The sequence below is a fragment of the Garra rufa genome, chromosome 10 (assembly GCF_049309525.1).
Source record: "Garra rufa chromosome 10, GarRuf1.0, whole genome shotgun sequence".
Taxonomy (NCBI): domain Eukaryota; kingdom Metazoa; phylum Chordata; class Actinopteri; order Cypriniformes; family Cyprinidae; genus Garra; species Garra rufa.
The window spans coordinates 8,307,556-8,321,768 of NC_133370.1; the positions used below are offsets into that span (position 1 = coordinate 8,307,556).

At 36.4% G+C, this 14,213-nt stretch overlaps 1 protein-coding gene across 1 annotated transcript in view; it reads right to left on the reverse strand.

Annotated features, from left to right (window-relative positions):
• The window catches only part of viml (vimentin like), a 12,896-nt gene extending 6,080 nt beyond the window's left edge, over positions 1–6,816 (reverse strand). Inside the window, exons 1-3 of the mRNA XM_073849527.1 lie at positions 6,242–6,816; positions 4,133–4,193; positions 115–210 (exon numbers count right to left, since the gene is read on the reverse strand). Coding sequence (XP_073705628.1) covers positions 115–210; positions 4,133–4,193; positions 6,242–6,744 — 660 coding nt within the window. The 5' untranslated portion in view covers positions 6,745–6,816. The remainder of the gene's footprint in view (positions 1–114; positions 211–4,132; positions 4,194–6,241) is intronic.
• Between the last annotated feature and the right edge of the window lie 7,397 nt (positions 6,817–14,213).

Below are 14,213 nucleotides of genomic sequence, written 5' to 3' on the forward strand. Positions count from 1 at the left end.
AATTAATCAGTCTGTCACTACTTGAGAGTGTGGTGGTGGTAATCAGATGCATGTCATTAAATGCCTTTTAAAGCATTTTGTTACAGGAATGGAAGCTGTAGCAGTGTATCTCACCTCATCATGGAGCTTTTTGAGGAAGGAGATTTCATCCTGGAGTGAATCCACCTTCCTCTCCAGATCCACTCGAGCGAGAGCAGCGTTATCCACGTCCTGCACAACATCAACAAACACTATAAAACACAGCACTACTGTATTGAGCACACATGCACAGCAAGTACAGCGTGAAGAGGTCTTTGTGTTTTTAATGAGTATCTGGGCCAGGCACAATGCCCTGTAGTCTGCATGGCACCATTCGGATGTCTGCTGACAGACTACCACAGCCTGCATTAAAACCACGAATAAACAGAGGCTTTAACACTCGCACTGTTTTTACGCTCGCTCTCTCTCTCTCGCACACACATTTCCAGACATTCCTGCCCTTGGCAGCAGCTTCAGTCACAACAGTTTGCTTTGTCAAGGTCTGCTGGTCGGTTGGAAGAGCAATCAGCAGTGATGGAGATTTCCCAGAGCTAATGCCAGGGACAAAGATATTCAGCTCATGTCACACACAGAGCCGTTTCTCAAACACAGAGAACCTCTAGCAGTTCTCAAATTAAAAAGATTGAATTGAGAAATAAAGCTGAAAGCAGCAATTCGTTTGGTCATAGCACCCCCTGTTGTGATTCAAGGAAATTTTTGAAGTTTTTGTTTACCATTTAAAAGTTTGGGGTTGGTATTTTTTTATATTCTCTTATGCTCACCAAGCCTGCTTTTATTGATTAAAAATGCAGTGAAATAGGAATATTGTGAAATATTATTACAACTTTAAATAACTGTTTTCTGTTTGAATATACAGTTGAGGTCATAAGTTAACATACACCTTGCAGAATCTAAAATTTTTTAATTATTTTTCCAAAATAAGAGGGATCATATAAATCGCATGGTATTTTTCATATAGTACTGACCTGAACAAGATATTTCACATAGAATGCATTTGAATACATATAGTCCACAAGAGAAAATAATAGTTGAATTTATAAAAATTACCCTGCTCAAGTTTACATACGCTGTGTTGTTACCTGAGCTGTGTGTTTTTTTTAGTGATAGTCTCTTGTTTGTCCTGAACAGTTAAAGTGACCACTGTTCTTTACTAATTCTTTGGTTTTTCAACTTTATTGTGTATTTGAACCCTCTACATGATGCTTTAAAAACTGGAAAACTGGAAAACTGGAATTTGAAGATCAGGTTAAATTTAATTAATTTTGTATTCTGGGAAACATGTAAGTATCTTTTGTATACTATTTAATTTGCCTAATATGATATTTAAGCAAATTAAGAAAAAATGTACACATCTTCATTCTGTTCAAAAGTTTTCACCCCTGGCTCTTAATGCATCGTTTTCCCTTCTGGAGCATCAGTGAGCGTTTGAACCTTCTGTAATAGTTGCATATGTATAATACTTGCATAATAATGTGAAAAGATGGATCTCAAAATCATACAGTCATTGTTGGAAAGGGTTCAAATACGCATAAATGCTGAAAAACCAAAGAATTTGTGAGACCTGACAGATTGTTTTTGAAGAACAGCACACAGTTTAACTGTTCAGGACTCATGAACAACTATCACAAAACAAAAAAAACAAAAAAACACACAGCTGTGGATCATTCAGGTAACAACACAGTATTAAGAATAAAGTGTGGGTAAACTTTTGAACAGGGTCATTTTTAAAACGATTATTTTTTCTTGTGGACTAATTATGAATGGTAGTGTAGAGCAGGGCTATTCAATTGGCGGCCCGCGGGCCCAATCCGGCCCGCCAATCATCTTCGTCCGGCCCGAGGGAGAAGTACGCGCAAGTGGCTTGAATTGTTTTGGCACTAATTAGTTTGTCCACTAGGCGGCAACGCTGGCCCGGGCCAGCAAAAAAGAAAAGCAAGAGAGCCAAGAACAACAACAATCTACCGGAGACCGCAACATCAATAGCCGGCAGATTTAACAAGCACTTGTTGGGCTCCAGACTGTGACCAAATGGACACATTTTTCTGCCGTTGCGACTAAATTTTGTAAAATTTTCCGCGTTGTTCAACTCATAAGCGCTGCTATTTCTGTTTCATATGAGAAACATAAAACAGCAAACGAAACGAAAGAGAAACCAAAGCGCGCCACGTTTGAGCGCGCTACGTTTGAGCTGCGCAGCGCGGACCGTTTATCAGCTGGTACCGCAATGCAAACACGCTTGTCCGAGCTCAGAACAGCCGGGAACCAAAGTTGATTTCGCAACACTGTAACTGCACAGTGCTGCGAGATCCAGTGAGAAGTGTTTGAATTCGCACAGAATGAATTAAGGTGCTGCAAGATCTATTGAGAATCAATCAAATTCTGTTATAAACAGCGCTGAGGTATGTCAGAAAACCAGAAGTAACGCCAACTTAAGCATAGTCGAATGTTATTACAGTATTCACTTAAGGGTTTGTACAACCTTTTGAAAGAGAAATTCAAGCACTTTTCAATGACTTTCAAGCATTTTGCACAACCATTTCCAGCATGTTAAAGCTCTTATGATCCAATGTTATTTGGATGGCCAAATAACTGAATGATATTTTGATGGCCAAAATATACTTTGTGGTAAACAAACACTAATGTAAAAAATTTAAAATACATCAAATCACAATTATAACCAGTATATTGCAATAATAATCTGTGTAGTTTACGCATAAACAATTTATAGTTCATGTGAAGATATTTAAATTTAAAAAAAAGAAAATCATCTAAATTAAAAGTTGTTATATATTTCAGAGCCTATTAAATGTTGAAAATATTGGCTTTCAATTATCCTGTAATGTTGAATGGACATAATATGTAAAACTGAGAGAAAATTCATTTAATAAAGACACCAGTACCAGTATTGATATCAATACTTCATAAATAATAGGCTACTTGATAAAAAAAAAAAAAAAATGCCATTAAACACATATTTAAAATATACTTTATGTTGTTTCTAACTTAATTTGGAGGTCCAGTATGAAATTCTGACTATATGCGATTAATCATGATTAATTACAGAAATGTTTTTTTAATTGATTGACAGACAGCACTAATGTTAACCTTTTATAGATGTTGGTGTTGTAATATTAGTTACAACACCCCCCCCCCCCCCCCCCCCAGAAAGAGATCGGGACGGCCCCCACCCCCTTGGCCCCCTTCAAATTTTCAGCTCGATAATCCGGCCCTCAAATGAATCTAATTGAATAGCCCTGGTGTAGAGGATCCTTATTCTAAAAATGCAAATTCACATCTCTTGCCTATCTCTGTGAGCTCAATCATCCACCCAGATGCAGAAATTGCACAACATTATCAATTCATCTCATCCTATGTTGCTTAAATTTTACATCTACATCCTGCAAACTCCTCCCAATGGTTAAGTGTTGCAACAAGTATTACCATACTCTGAAACTGTTAACAGCAGTTGCAATACCATCTTTAACTATTTGCATCAGCAAAGGCCTAATGAAATTATTTCCTGCAAACAGTTGCTGTTTTTTTTTTTATGCCTGGTCCATCTAACAGAATTATTGACTCTACTGGAGATTCATTAAACACTGCCATTTGAAATAAAGGTTATATGTGACCCTGGACCACAAAACCAGTCATAAGTAGCATGAGTAGATTTGTAGCAATAGCCAACAATACATTGTCTGGGTCAAAATTATTCATCTTTCTTTTATGGCAAAAAAAAATTAGGATATCAATTAAAGATCATGTTCCATGAAAATATTTTGTACATTTCCTTCTGTAAATATACTTTTGAATAGTAATATGCATTGCTAAGAACTTCATTTAGACAACTTTAAAGGTGATTTTCTCAATATTTAGTTTTTTGCACCCTCAGATTCCAGAGTTTCAAATCTTTCAATCTAGGCCAAATATTGTCCTAGCCTAACAAACCATACATCAGTGGATGGCTTTTTTATTCAGCTTTTCAGATGTTGTATAAATCTCAATTTTTAAAAAATGACCCTTTTGACTGGTTTTGTGGTCAAGAGTCACAACATGTTTCTTAAAACCATTAGTTCTAAAGACTAACATGATTTACCTGTCTATAACTCCTCATGTTGTTCTCTGCATCTTCTCGCTGAAGAATCTCCTCCTGCAATCTGGAAATGACAGGCATTATTTTACAGACATTTATTTTCCAATGCATAATTTCTGTCTGATATAACACTTTAAAATTAGTTTCACTCAGTGTAGTTGATTTATTAATTATTACACTACTTTGGTCCCAAGATGTTTTTAGACACTTAAAAAAATTCATTGCATTAGATCACAAATCATAAAAACAGCATGTGCAAATGATGCTAGAGTTGATGTCTGACATCCACAATGTTTCCAAATATCTGCATGGGGTAAAGCGAGGCTAAAGGCCCCCGAGGTAAAAGTGACTATCGATTTTGTTTTTTCCAAAACACTAAAAAGCAACCACAGCCACAACACTTTCCTAAACACTGGTGTGTCACTATGAACTGCAAAGTTATCCTGACGCATGAGGTCACTGTGTACAGTTTAAAAAATTTTAAATAATTGAGGTGAATTTATTGATTTTTAATCACTTTTAAATGTCGATTTGTTGCGATTGGATGGTTACTAAAAGAAGAAAAATTAAGAGTTTCTTTTACTACATGAACTCCTTTTATATGCAAAATATCATTTTTTTTATTTTGAATGAAAATTTCCTTAATTTGTCCCAATAAATTGCTATCTCAAAAGTATTTGTATGTTATGACAACTTTTGCAAGTTCACTGTTGTACCTAGAATTTCCAAAATGTTTTTTTTTTTAGTTTTGATTGATTGATAATTTCCTTAAATTGATACAAAAATATGCTATTTCAAAAGTATTTTTACGTAATGAGAAATTTTGCAAGATCACTGTTGCACCAAGGGCTTCCTGGTATTATTTTATCTCAATCATTATTCAATAAAAGAGAAGTTTTTTGCAATTTTCACATTTTGCACCCAAAACAAGTAATTTTTGCTTAATTTGCTTAATTATTATTTTTACTTATCTATATCTTTTTTGTGAATTGTTTTGCTTAAAGTCTTTATATTTAACATGCAGACAGTATTTGGTTTTATATTCAATGACCTAATGCAATGCATAATTTTACATGCCCAAAAGTTTATGAATGAATAGTTTTTGGGGGCCATGGCAGCTAGAGAACGTTCTTATAACATTCTCTCAAAGTTATGAACAAATGTTTTTATAGTGACTATAATAAAACATTCATTCAACATTTTCTGGTCTTTTATAATGTTCTCAAAATGTTAGCAGATATAAAACTTTATATATAGGCTACATCGTTTTGTAATCCTCAAAGTTTCTGAAACTTTTTAGACGTTTCTGATCTAACATTTTTACAAATGTAACTAGGCTGCCTGTTTCAGAACTTCCAGAAAAACATTCAAGAAGTAACATTCCAGTAATGTTTGAAAAATAGAATGTGTTCTTAATGGAATGTTTCCTTCGCATAACAAAGAAAACATTTTTAAACTTATTTTTAAATTCAGTTTTCGAACGTTTACAGAAAATAAACCTTTTTAATAACTTAATGGAAACATTAGAAAAACAGACTTATTTGTTAGCTGGAACTCTAAACAAACGTTCTTCCAAGAACGTTCACTTAGCACAAATAATAACTTTTTTAAAACGTTTTAGTTGGAAGTTCATCTTATATGCAACTTGTTTCAGTTGCATTTAGAAGAATAAATTATTTGTGCTAACATTTTAAATGAACGTTCTTAAAAGAAGCAGAACGTTCTTTTTTTTGAGCTAACAAAAAGATAAAAGAATGTTTTTCTAACGTTCCCATTGAGCTACGAAAACGTTTTCTCTGTATTTTCTGTTTACGTTTGGGGGGAAAAAAGTGAATTAAAAAAAAAAAAACGTTTTCTTTGTCATGCGAAGGAAACATTCCATTAAGAACACATTCCATTTTTCAAACATTATTGGAATTTTACTTTTTGAATGTCCTGTGAAAGTTCTGAAAGAACGCCTAGTTACATTTAAAATTCAGAAATTCAGTTTCAGAATAAAATACCATTGCTATAATGATTTAACTTACACAAAACAAAATCCTTTCAGAATTCAGAAATTACGTTTTCATTACAAAACGTTAGAAAAACAATTTTAGAACATATTTTTATTACTTTTCTCTGACTCGCTCCAAATCGTCTGCCAGGTGGTCTCGGGTCACTTCCACGCGTGCTTTCTCCGTGGTGAGCTGGTCCACTTGTCCCCTCAGATCGCGCATCTCCTCCTCATACAGATCCGTGATGCGGGACGATCTCTGGCCCCGCAGCTGCTCCAGCTCCGCGCTCAGGATCTTGTTCTGCTGCTCCAGGTAACGCACCTTCTCGATGTAACTGGCGAAGCGGTCGTTCAGCGACTGCATCTGCACCTTTTCATTCATTCGGTTCGTCTTGAATTCCGTGTTTAAGGCGTCGGAGAGGTTAAAGTCCAGAGTCTCAGAGACCAGTCGTGGCATGGCCGCGCTACTTCGGACTCGGGAGCTTTTCGACGCGTAACTGCCCGGAGTCGAGGAGACGCCGAAAGACACCCGAGAGCGCACGGAACTGGAGCTCTGACGGCTGGAGAACGAGCTGCTCCGACCCACATCTCCAAAACGTTTTCTGTAGGAGGAGGTAGACATCGTGAACTTTAGAAGTTGTTGCTCTGCGCACCGTGTCTCTCTTCAGGAACTGTCCCAAATGGGGAGTAATAGTCTAAGAGGAAGCATCATTTATAGTCAACTCGTTATGCAAGTTACATTTGAGTGACACTAGCAGAACCCTATTGAGGCTGAGAGTTATTTAATATTCTCCGCCTACTGAGGAAATAAACTAATGGAATTAAAGGCGAAAAATTACCTAATTTTTCATACAATAGCTTGTTGAAAAAAAAATCTCACTAAAGTCAAACAAACATTACTTTGTTTGTTACTTAAATATTTGTAATTATTTTAATGTTTTGTGTTGTATTATTTATTTTTCTATTGTTATTAATACAATAAGTACTGATTCATTGTTTTATTTATTATTTTTTAGATTTTTTTTGTTTATTAATTTATATTACTGAAATAACTGGTTGGTTTTGATCTTTAAAAAATGGGACTGGTTTAGTTACCTTGTTTTACAAAATTTTCGGAGCCATCCACATTTTTTCTTATTACCTTGAATGTTATCGGGATCACTGTTGAACTTCATGTTATTGTTATTCAGTGCATGATTCATTATCTTCAAATTTTTGTTTTGTTTTGTCATGTCTATATCCAAGCTCCAGTTAAAGGCCAGTATTCATTTGTTTCTGTGCACTACTTGTGAGTTGAAGTCAAAAGTTTACATACACCTTGCAGAATCTGCACACTGTTAATCATTTAATCAAAATAAAAGAGTTCATACAAAATGCATTTAATTTTTTTTATTTAATACTGACCTGAATTTGATATTTCACATAAAATATATAGTCCACAATAGAAAATAGTAGTTGAATTTATAAAATTGACCCTGTTCAAAAGGTTACGTACTTGATTCTTAATACGGTGTTCTTACCTAAATGATGCATTGTTTAGTGATAGTTGTTCATGAGTCCCTTGTTTGTCCTGAACAGTTAAACTGCCTGCTGCTCTTTAGAAAACTCCTACAGGTCCCACAGACTCTTTGGTTTTTCAGCATTTTTGTGTATTTGAACGATTTCCAACAATGACTGTATGATTTTGAGATCCATCTTTTCACACTGAGAGACTTGTATGCAACAATGCATTAAGAGCCAGGGGGTGAAAACTTTTGAACAGAATGAAGATGTGTACATTTTTCTTATTTTGCCTTAATATATATATATATATATATATATATATATAAATGAGTTTGGCACACTTTACCCTCAACAGCACCACTGAGGAATAATGAGGCTGAGAGGTCTTTGTTCAGATCACCATGGAGACTCAGGAGGGCAATGGAAGGGTTCCAGGACCGCAGAGGGCTTGACTAGTATATAAAAGAGCAGCAGATTTGTGTCTGCATGTGTGTGTACGTGTTTACTTTAAAAAAAGAGAATCCTTAAACTTACAACGCCAGAAATCACTCCTTTCTGTCCGCCTCAATCTTTCACGTTTTAGCTCACATTTGCACCTTTTGTCTAGAGGCCTATGGTCCTTTTGTTTAGCCCCGTGTTTGTGTAAATCTGTTGCCAAGTGGAGGGGGGATATTTTTAAAGCTCAGGCTACAGTTGAATAAAAGGTCTGAAAAGTCCAAGGTGAGAACTGAATTCTAGTCTAGTACCAGTTTTTTATATTTAACATTATAGTGCAAATGTATACTTTGAAGTATCATGGAGTATGCTACATAAATGCCTTGCCATATGCAAATACGCACAGTATTTACATGATGTACAGTTGAGGTAAAAAGTTTACATACATCTTGCAGAATCTGCAAAATGTTAATTATTTTACCAAAATAAGTGGGATCATACAAAATGCATGTTTTTTTTTTTATTTGGTACTGAACTGAATAATATATTTTACATAAAAGATGCTTACATATAGTCCACAAGAGAAATAGTTGAATTTATAAAAAAGACCCATTCAAAAGTTTTCATACACTTGATTCTTAATACTGTGTTTTTGCTGGAATGACCCACAGCTGTTTTTTTTTTGTTCAGTGATAGTTGTTCATGAGTCCCTTCTTTGTCCTGAACAGTTAAACTGCCCACTGTTCTACAGAAAAGTCCTTCAAGTCACACAAATTCTTTTTTTTTTTTTCAGCATTTGAGATTCATCTTTTCACACTGAGGACAGCTGAGGGATTCATATGCAACTATTACAGAAGATACAAACACTCACTGATGCTCTAGAAGGAAACATGACGCATTAAGAAGCAGGGGGTGAAAACTTTTGAACAGAATGATTCTAGATCTTATATTGCCTAAATATCATTACATTTTTTAAATTTAGAACAGCCCTTCAGAAGATACTTATATCTTTCCCAAAACACAAAATAAAAAACAATAAAAAATGAATAGAAAGTTTGACATGTTATTTATAAAAATGTAAGTATTATTCCAGATACTGTTATTGTTTTTATTAATATTTAGAAATATTTTTTTTATATTTTCCATCTTCAATTTAATTTTAATTTAGTAATTGAAGATGGTTTGTATCATTGTAGTGATTTAAATAATTTTTAATAGTTTTATTAATATAATATTTAATAATATTTTAGTTTTAAGTATTTAGTACATCAAGTTCAACTAAATTAAAATGAAAAATGTTGCACTGGCACCTAGCTGAAATAAAAAGCTTAAGTTAGATTTCTACTTCAAATATTGCTTGCTTATTTATTTATCTAAAGTTAGTTTTGGTTAAATATAATAACCCTGTGCATTTCAATTTGTATATTTTTAGTTTGTCATTTACTCTGATTTGCATGACAATTGAATATCTGTCAGTGACATCTGCGTTATTTGCTTTTAAAATGCCAGAAGCAGATGGTTTTCTAATCACACATCTAACCTGAACACATAGACCATGGACTCCTTTACCAATGTGTATTAAATTATTTTGTCTCTATAATAGGTTTGCAATAGTTATTTTATATTGTAAATAGCTTTTTTAGATTATCTAAAGAGAAGTGGTTCTTTATTGTTTATTTTAATGAGAACACTGTTGTTGAGAATGAAACCTCATCCGTCTTCATTGTTCAAAACAATAGAATTCCCAGAATTCAGCTGAGCCAACCCTTGGGAATAACCTTGATAATTTAGTTAGCCCTTCACTGGAGATTGCAAAGGTCATGGGAATTGCAGGACATGGAAAATCAGGTGCATTGCATTATGGGACACAGTGATGCATCCAATGTGCTCTTCTGCAAGGCAATCCATTTATTCATCAATACATAAAGTATATTAACTTATAGCAAACATACAGTCAAGTTTTTGTTTTTTGTTTTGACCGGAAATGACACAGGCTTCTCCCAAAAGATAATAAGACAATGTACAAGAGCCATCATTGTGGAAAAGAATATCTCTCAGATTTTTATTACATTTGAACAAAAAGTGGCATGTCCAAAATTATTCATACCCTTTGCAAACTGTCACAGTCTATGGGAAAATCCAAAGTTCTATACCATTCCGAATAGTCCAAGCTGTTCTAAAGCATCCTAATTACCCTGATTCGTTAGGAACAGCTGTCTGGAAAGAGCTATAAGACCATATCTAAATGTTTTGAAGTTCCAGTGGCTACAGTGCAAAGTATTATTAAAAAATAAGATGTTCCACACTGTGAAAAATCTGACGTGGTCGGAAGCCAAAAGTGAAAGGTGTGCTGGCCAGGAGGATACTGACAGAGGTAAAAAAAAAAAAGGAATCCAAAGATCACCACCAAGGCCATCCTGATGATTCTGGGCTCTGCTGGTGGCAACATCTCAAGGCAGACAGTCCACAGACACTGCACACCGCTGGGTTCCACAGACGACCAAGGAGGACACCACTTCTCCAGATTAGGCACACATAAGCCTGTTTAGCCTTTGCAAATGGTTATCTGGACAAAGAAGAAGACTTCTGGTCTTCTGTTTTATGGTCAGATAAAACAAAAATTGAATTGTTTGGCTACAATGATGTAGCCTTCATTTGGCATAAAAAAGAAGAAGCCTTCAACCCTAAAAACACCATCCCCACTGTCAAACATGGAGGTGGAAACCTAATGTTTTGGGGGTGTTTTTTTAGCCGGTGGACCAGGTAAGCCTAATCACAGTGAAAAAGGAGCAATACATCAAAATTCTCAACAACAACATCAGGCAGTCTGCAGAGAAACTTGGTCTTGGGCACCAGTGGACATTTCAGCACGACAATGACAACAAAACACACAGCAAAAGTGGTGAAAAAATGGTTAGCAGACAAAAACATTAACGTTTTGCAGTGGCCCAGCCAGAGTCCTGACTTAAATCAAATTGAGAATCTGTGGAGGGAGCTAAAGATCAGGGTGATGGCAAGGAGACCCTCCAACCTGAAAGAGTTGGAGCTCATCGCTAAAGATGAATGGGCAAAAATACCAGTGGAGACATGCAAAAAGCTGGTCAGCAATTATAGGAAGCGTTTGATTGCTGTAATAGCCAATAAAGGCTTTTCTATTGATTATTGAGAAGGGTATGAATAATTTTGGGCATGCCACTTTTTGTTCAAGTGTAAATAAAAGATGAGTAATATTTTTTTTCCACAATGATGCCTCTTATTCTCTTTTGGGAGAATTTCTGGTCTAAAAAAACCTTGCTGATTGAATAAAAGTAACTTTAAGTAACTTAACTGTATATAGTGCAGGAATAGTACAATAATGCTGGCTTTAAATGAGAGAAAACAACAACACAAATTCATTTTTGTTTAAATTTTAAAATCCACAAGGCAAGAAATGTCATATGTTAAACCACTTTTTAGTAAACAAAACAACACAGATGAACACTATTTCTTTATACTCAACAGAGTTTGTATTGTTTTCAGTCTTGCAGATAAGCTTTCTTTCATCATCTGATTAACCCCAAGCTGTTCTGAGGTCAGTATATTGTTGGGATCACTCCCTTTAAACTGCTTTCTGCAGAGCATGCAGCATGAGCGGTTGAGTCTGTGCACACCAGCTGCAAGTGTCTGAAATGCTGACATACACTGCAGAGCTGAATGAGGTTATCCAGGCAGAAGAGAGTTAGAATTCACCGGCTTTATGAGCTCCAAGAGAGACAGACATGCAAGGATCACATATAGCTTCCTGTTTTGGATTGTGGTCTAACATCTTAAACGTCCATGCCTTCACTGTATATTAGAGTATATTACATTAGCTTGAATTGTTTTCCATGCATTTACAGCTCAAATGACACAGTGGAAAACTTTGAAGCATTTTAGATTCCGGAAAGCTTTAAGTCTGTGGCTGTTGTGATCATGTTTTATGGAATCTGTACAGCCTTACAGCCTTGTTTTTACTTTATAAAGCAATGACTGTGATCTGTATGCACCTAACACTCTTAAAAATAAGGGTGCTTGAAAAGATTCTTTAAGCGATGCCATAGAGGAACCATTTTTGGTTCCACAAAGAACCATTCAGTCAAAGGTTCTTTAAAGAACCATCTCTTTCTTACCTTTTTATAATCTGAAGAACCTTATTTGCCACAAAGAACCTTTTGTGAAACAGAAAGGTTCTTCAGATCTTAAAGGTTTTTTATGAAACCATTTAGACAAAAAGGTTCCTCTATGGCATCGTGAAGCACCTTCATTTTTAAGAGTGTAGTGATGAAAAAAATAGTTTTTAGTTTTACTAATTAGTGTTTTGTCGCCCCTTAGCGGTTGCTCATATTTCTCTTGATTAAAGCATGTTAGAGAGCAAATGTTGGCATGTGATTTCTCATTACACAATCAAGTATTTAATGGGGTTTTAATCATTGCAGAATATCCCAACTGGTGTCAAATCAAGCCTTTTGTCGACTTCTGTTGCAGGTGCTTAATCGAATTTTCTGCTTTCTGAAGATAGAAATGTTGAACCATAGCATGTCACTAGACATCATTTGTTTTAATATTACTTACTCAGAAACAGTTTTTTTCTTGATTACCAAAGGCTTGCATAATTGCCACAGGGCATAATTATTCTACGGCGAAATTACGTAGATTAGAAAAAAATAATACTTTTGGATATCAGATGTCTTCTAATAAAGCATTTTCGTAGGAAAACAGTCTTAAGTAGCATGGGTATATTTGTAGTAATAGCCACAAGTACATGGTATGGGTCAAAATTATTGATTTTTCTTTTATTACAAAAATCATTAGGATATTAAGTAAAGATTATGTTCCATGAAGATGTGTGTACATTTCCTGTAATTATATCAAAACTTAATTTTTGTTTAGTAATATACATTGCTAAAAACTTCATTTGGACAACTTTAAAGGTGATTTTCTCAGTATTTAGATTTTTTCCCTCAGAGTCCACATTTTCAAATAGTTGTATCTCAGTCAAATAATGTCATATCTTTACAAACCATACATCAATCTCAATAAAAAAAAAAACCTTATAACATTTGTATTCCTGTTTAATTTTTAAAAATCTGTTTTATTTGATAAAGTGCATAGTTCACATCGTGAACACTCTTCAAAAACTCTCCTCTCCACCCCAGTTCTCATTAATGCAATGCAATGTAAAAAATATATATATATATATATGTCACAAGGACGGTCTGAGACGAGCGTATCCATTCGCAGCATTTTATTGGAACAGACAAACACACAGGGGCAGGCAGAAATCGTAGTCAAAACACAGGCAGAAAGGTCAGGGCTGGCAGCGAGAATCAAACACGGGAGGGAGTCCAGGAATCAAACACGGGAAAACAAACACGGGAAGAAACGCTCAGAAATGCAGCCGGGGCAATACAAGACTTCGCGAAGAAGCTGAGTGTGAGAGTGGCTTAAATGCAGTCCTAGAAATGAGGTGAAGGTGTGAGCGGTAATCAGTGCAGTGAGAAACAAGGAGCAGGTGAATGCAATGATTAGTGCAGTGGCTTGTGGGGAATGAAGTCCATGATGTGTAATGCAAGAGTTAGTGATGACAGGACGACTCAATTCGTGACAGAGCCCCCCCCCCCAAGGAGCGGCTTCCAGACGCTCTAACCACATAATGAAACCGGAGGGTGGTGGAGCGGAGGCGGAACAGGGGGAGGGATGGAGGGCCAGGTCCATGTGGGGGTAATGGAGCTATGGACTGAGGCGGGACCGGCGGAGGGAGAAGCCATGGTGGAGGAAGGGTTGGCTCCTCCATGTGGCCGACCGACGGAGGTGGAGCCGGTGGAGCCCGAGGCGGAACCGGAGAGTCGATGGTCCTGGGCGACACAGAGGATCCGGAGGGCCAAGGCGGAACCCAAGGCTCTGGCGACCAAGGCGGAGATGGAGGTCCGGAGGTACACGGCGGAGCCGGAGCGACAGAGGACCGAGGCTGTGCCCGCGGGAGGGAGGAGGTCCACAGAGCCGGTAGGATGGAGCGACAAGGCGCAGCCGGAGGAGTAGAGTCCAGAGGCGAAGGTGGGGCGACGACCGACCAGGGCGGAGCCGGAGGGACGATGGAGCCCGGTGGAGCTGGTGGACCGACAGCCGACAGCGGAG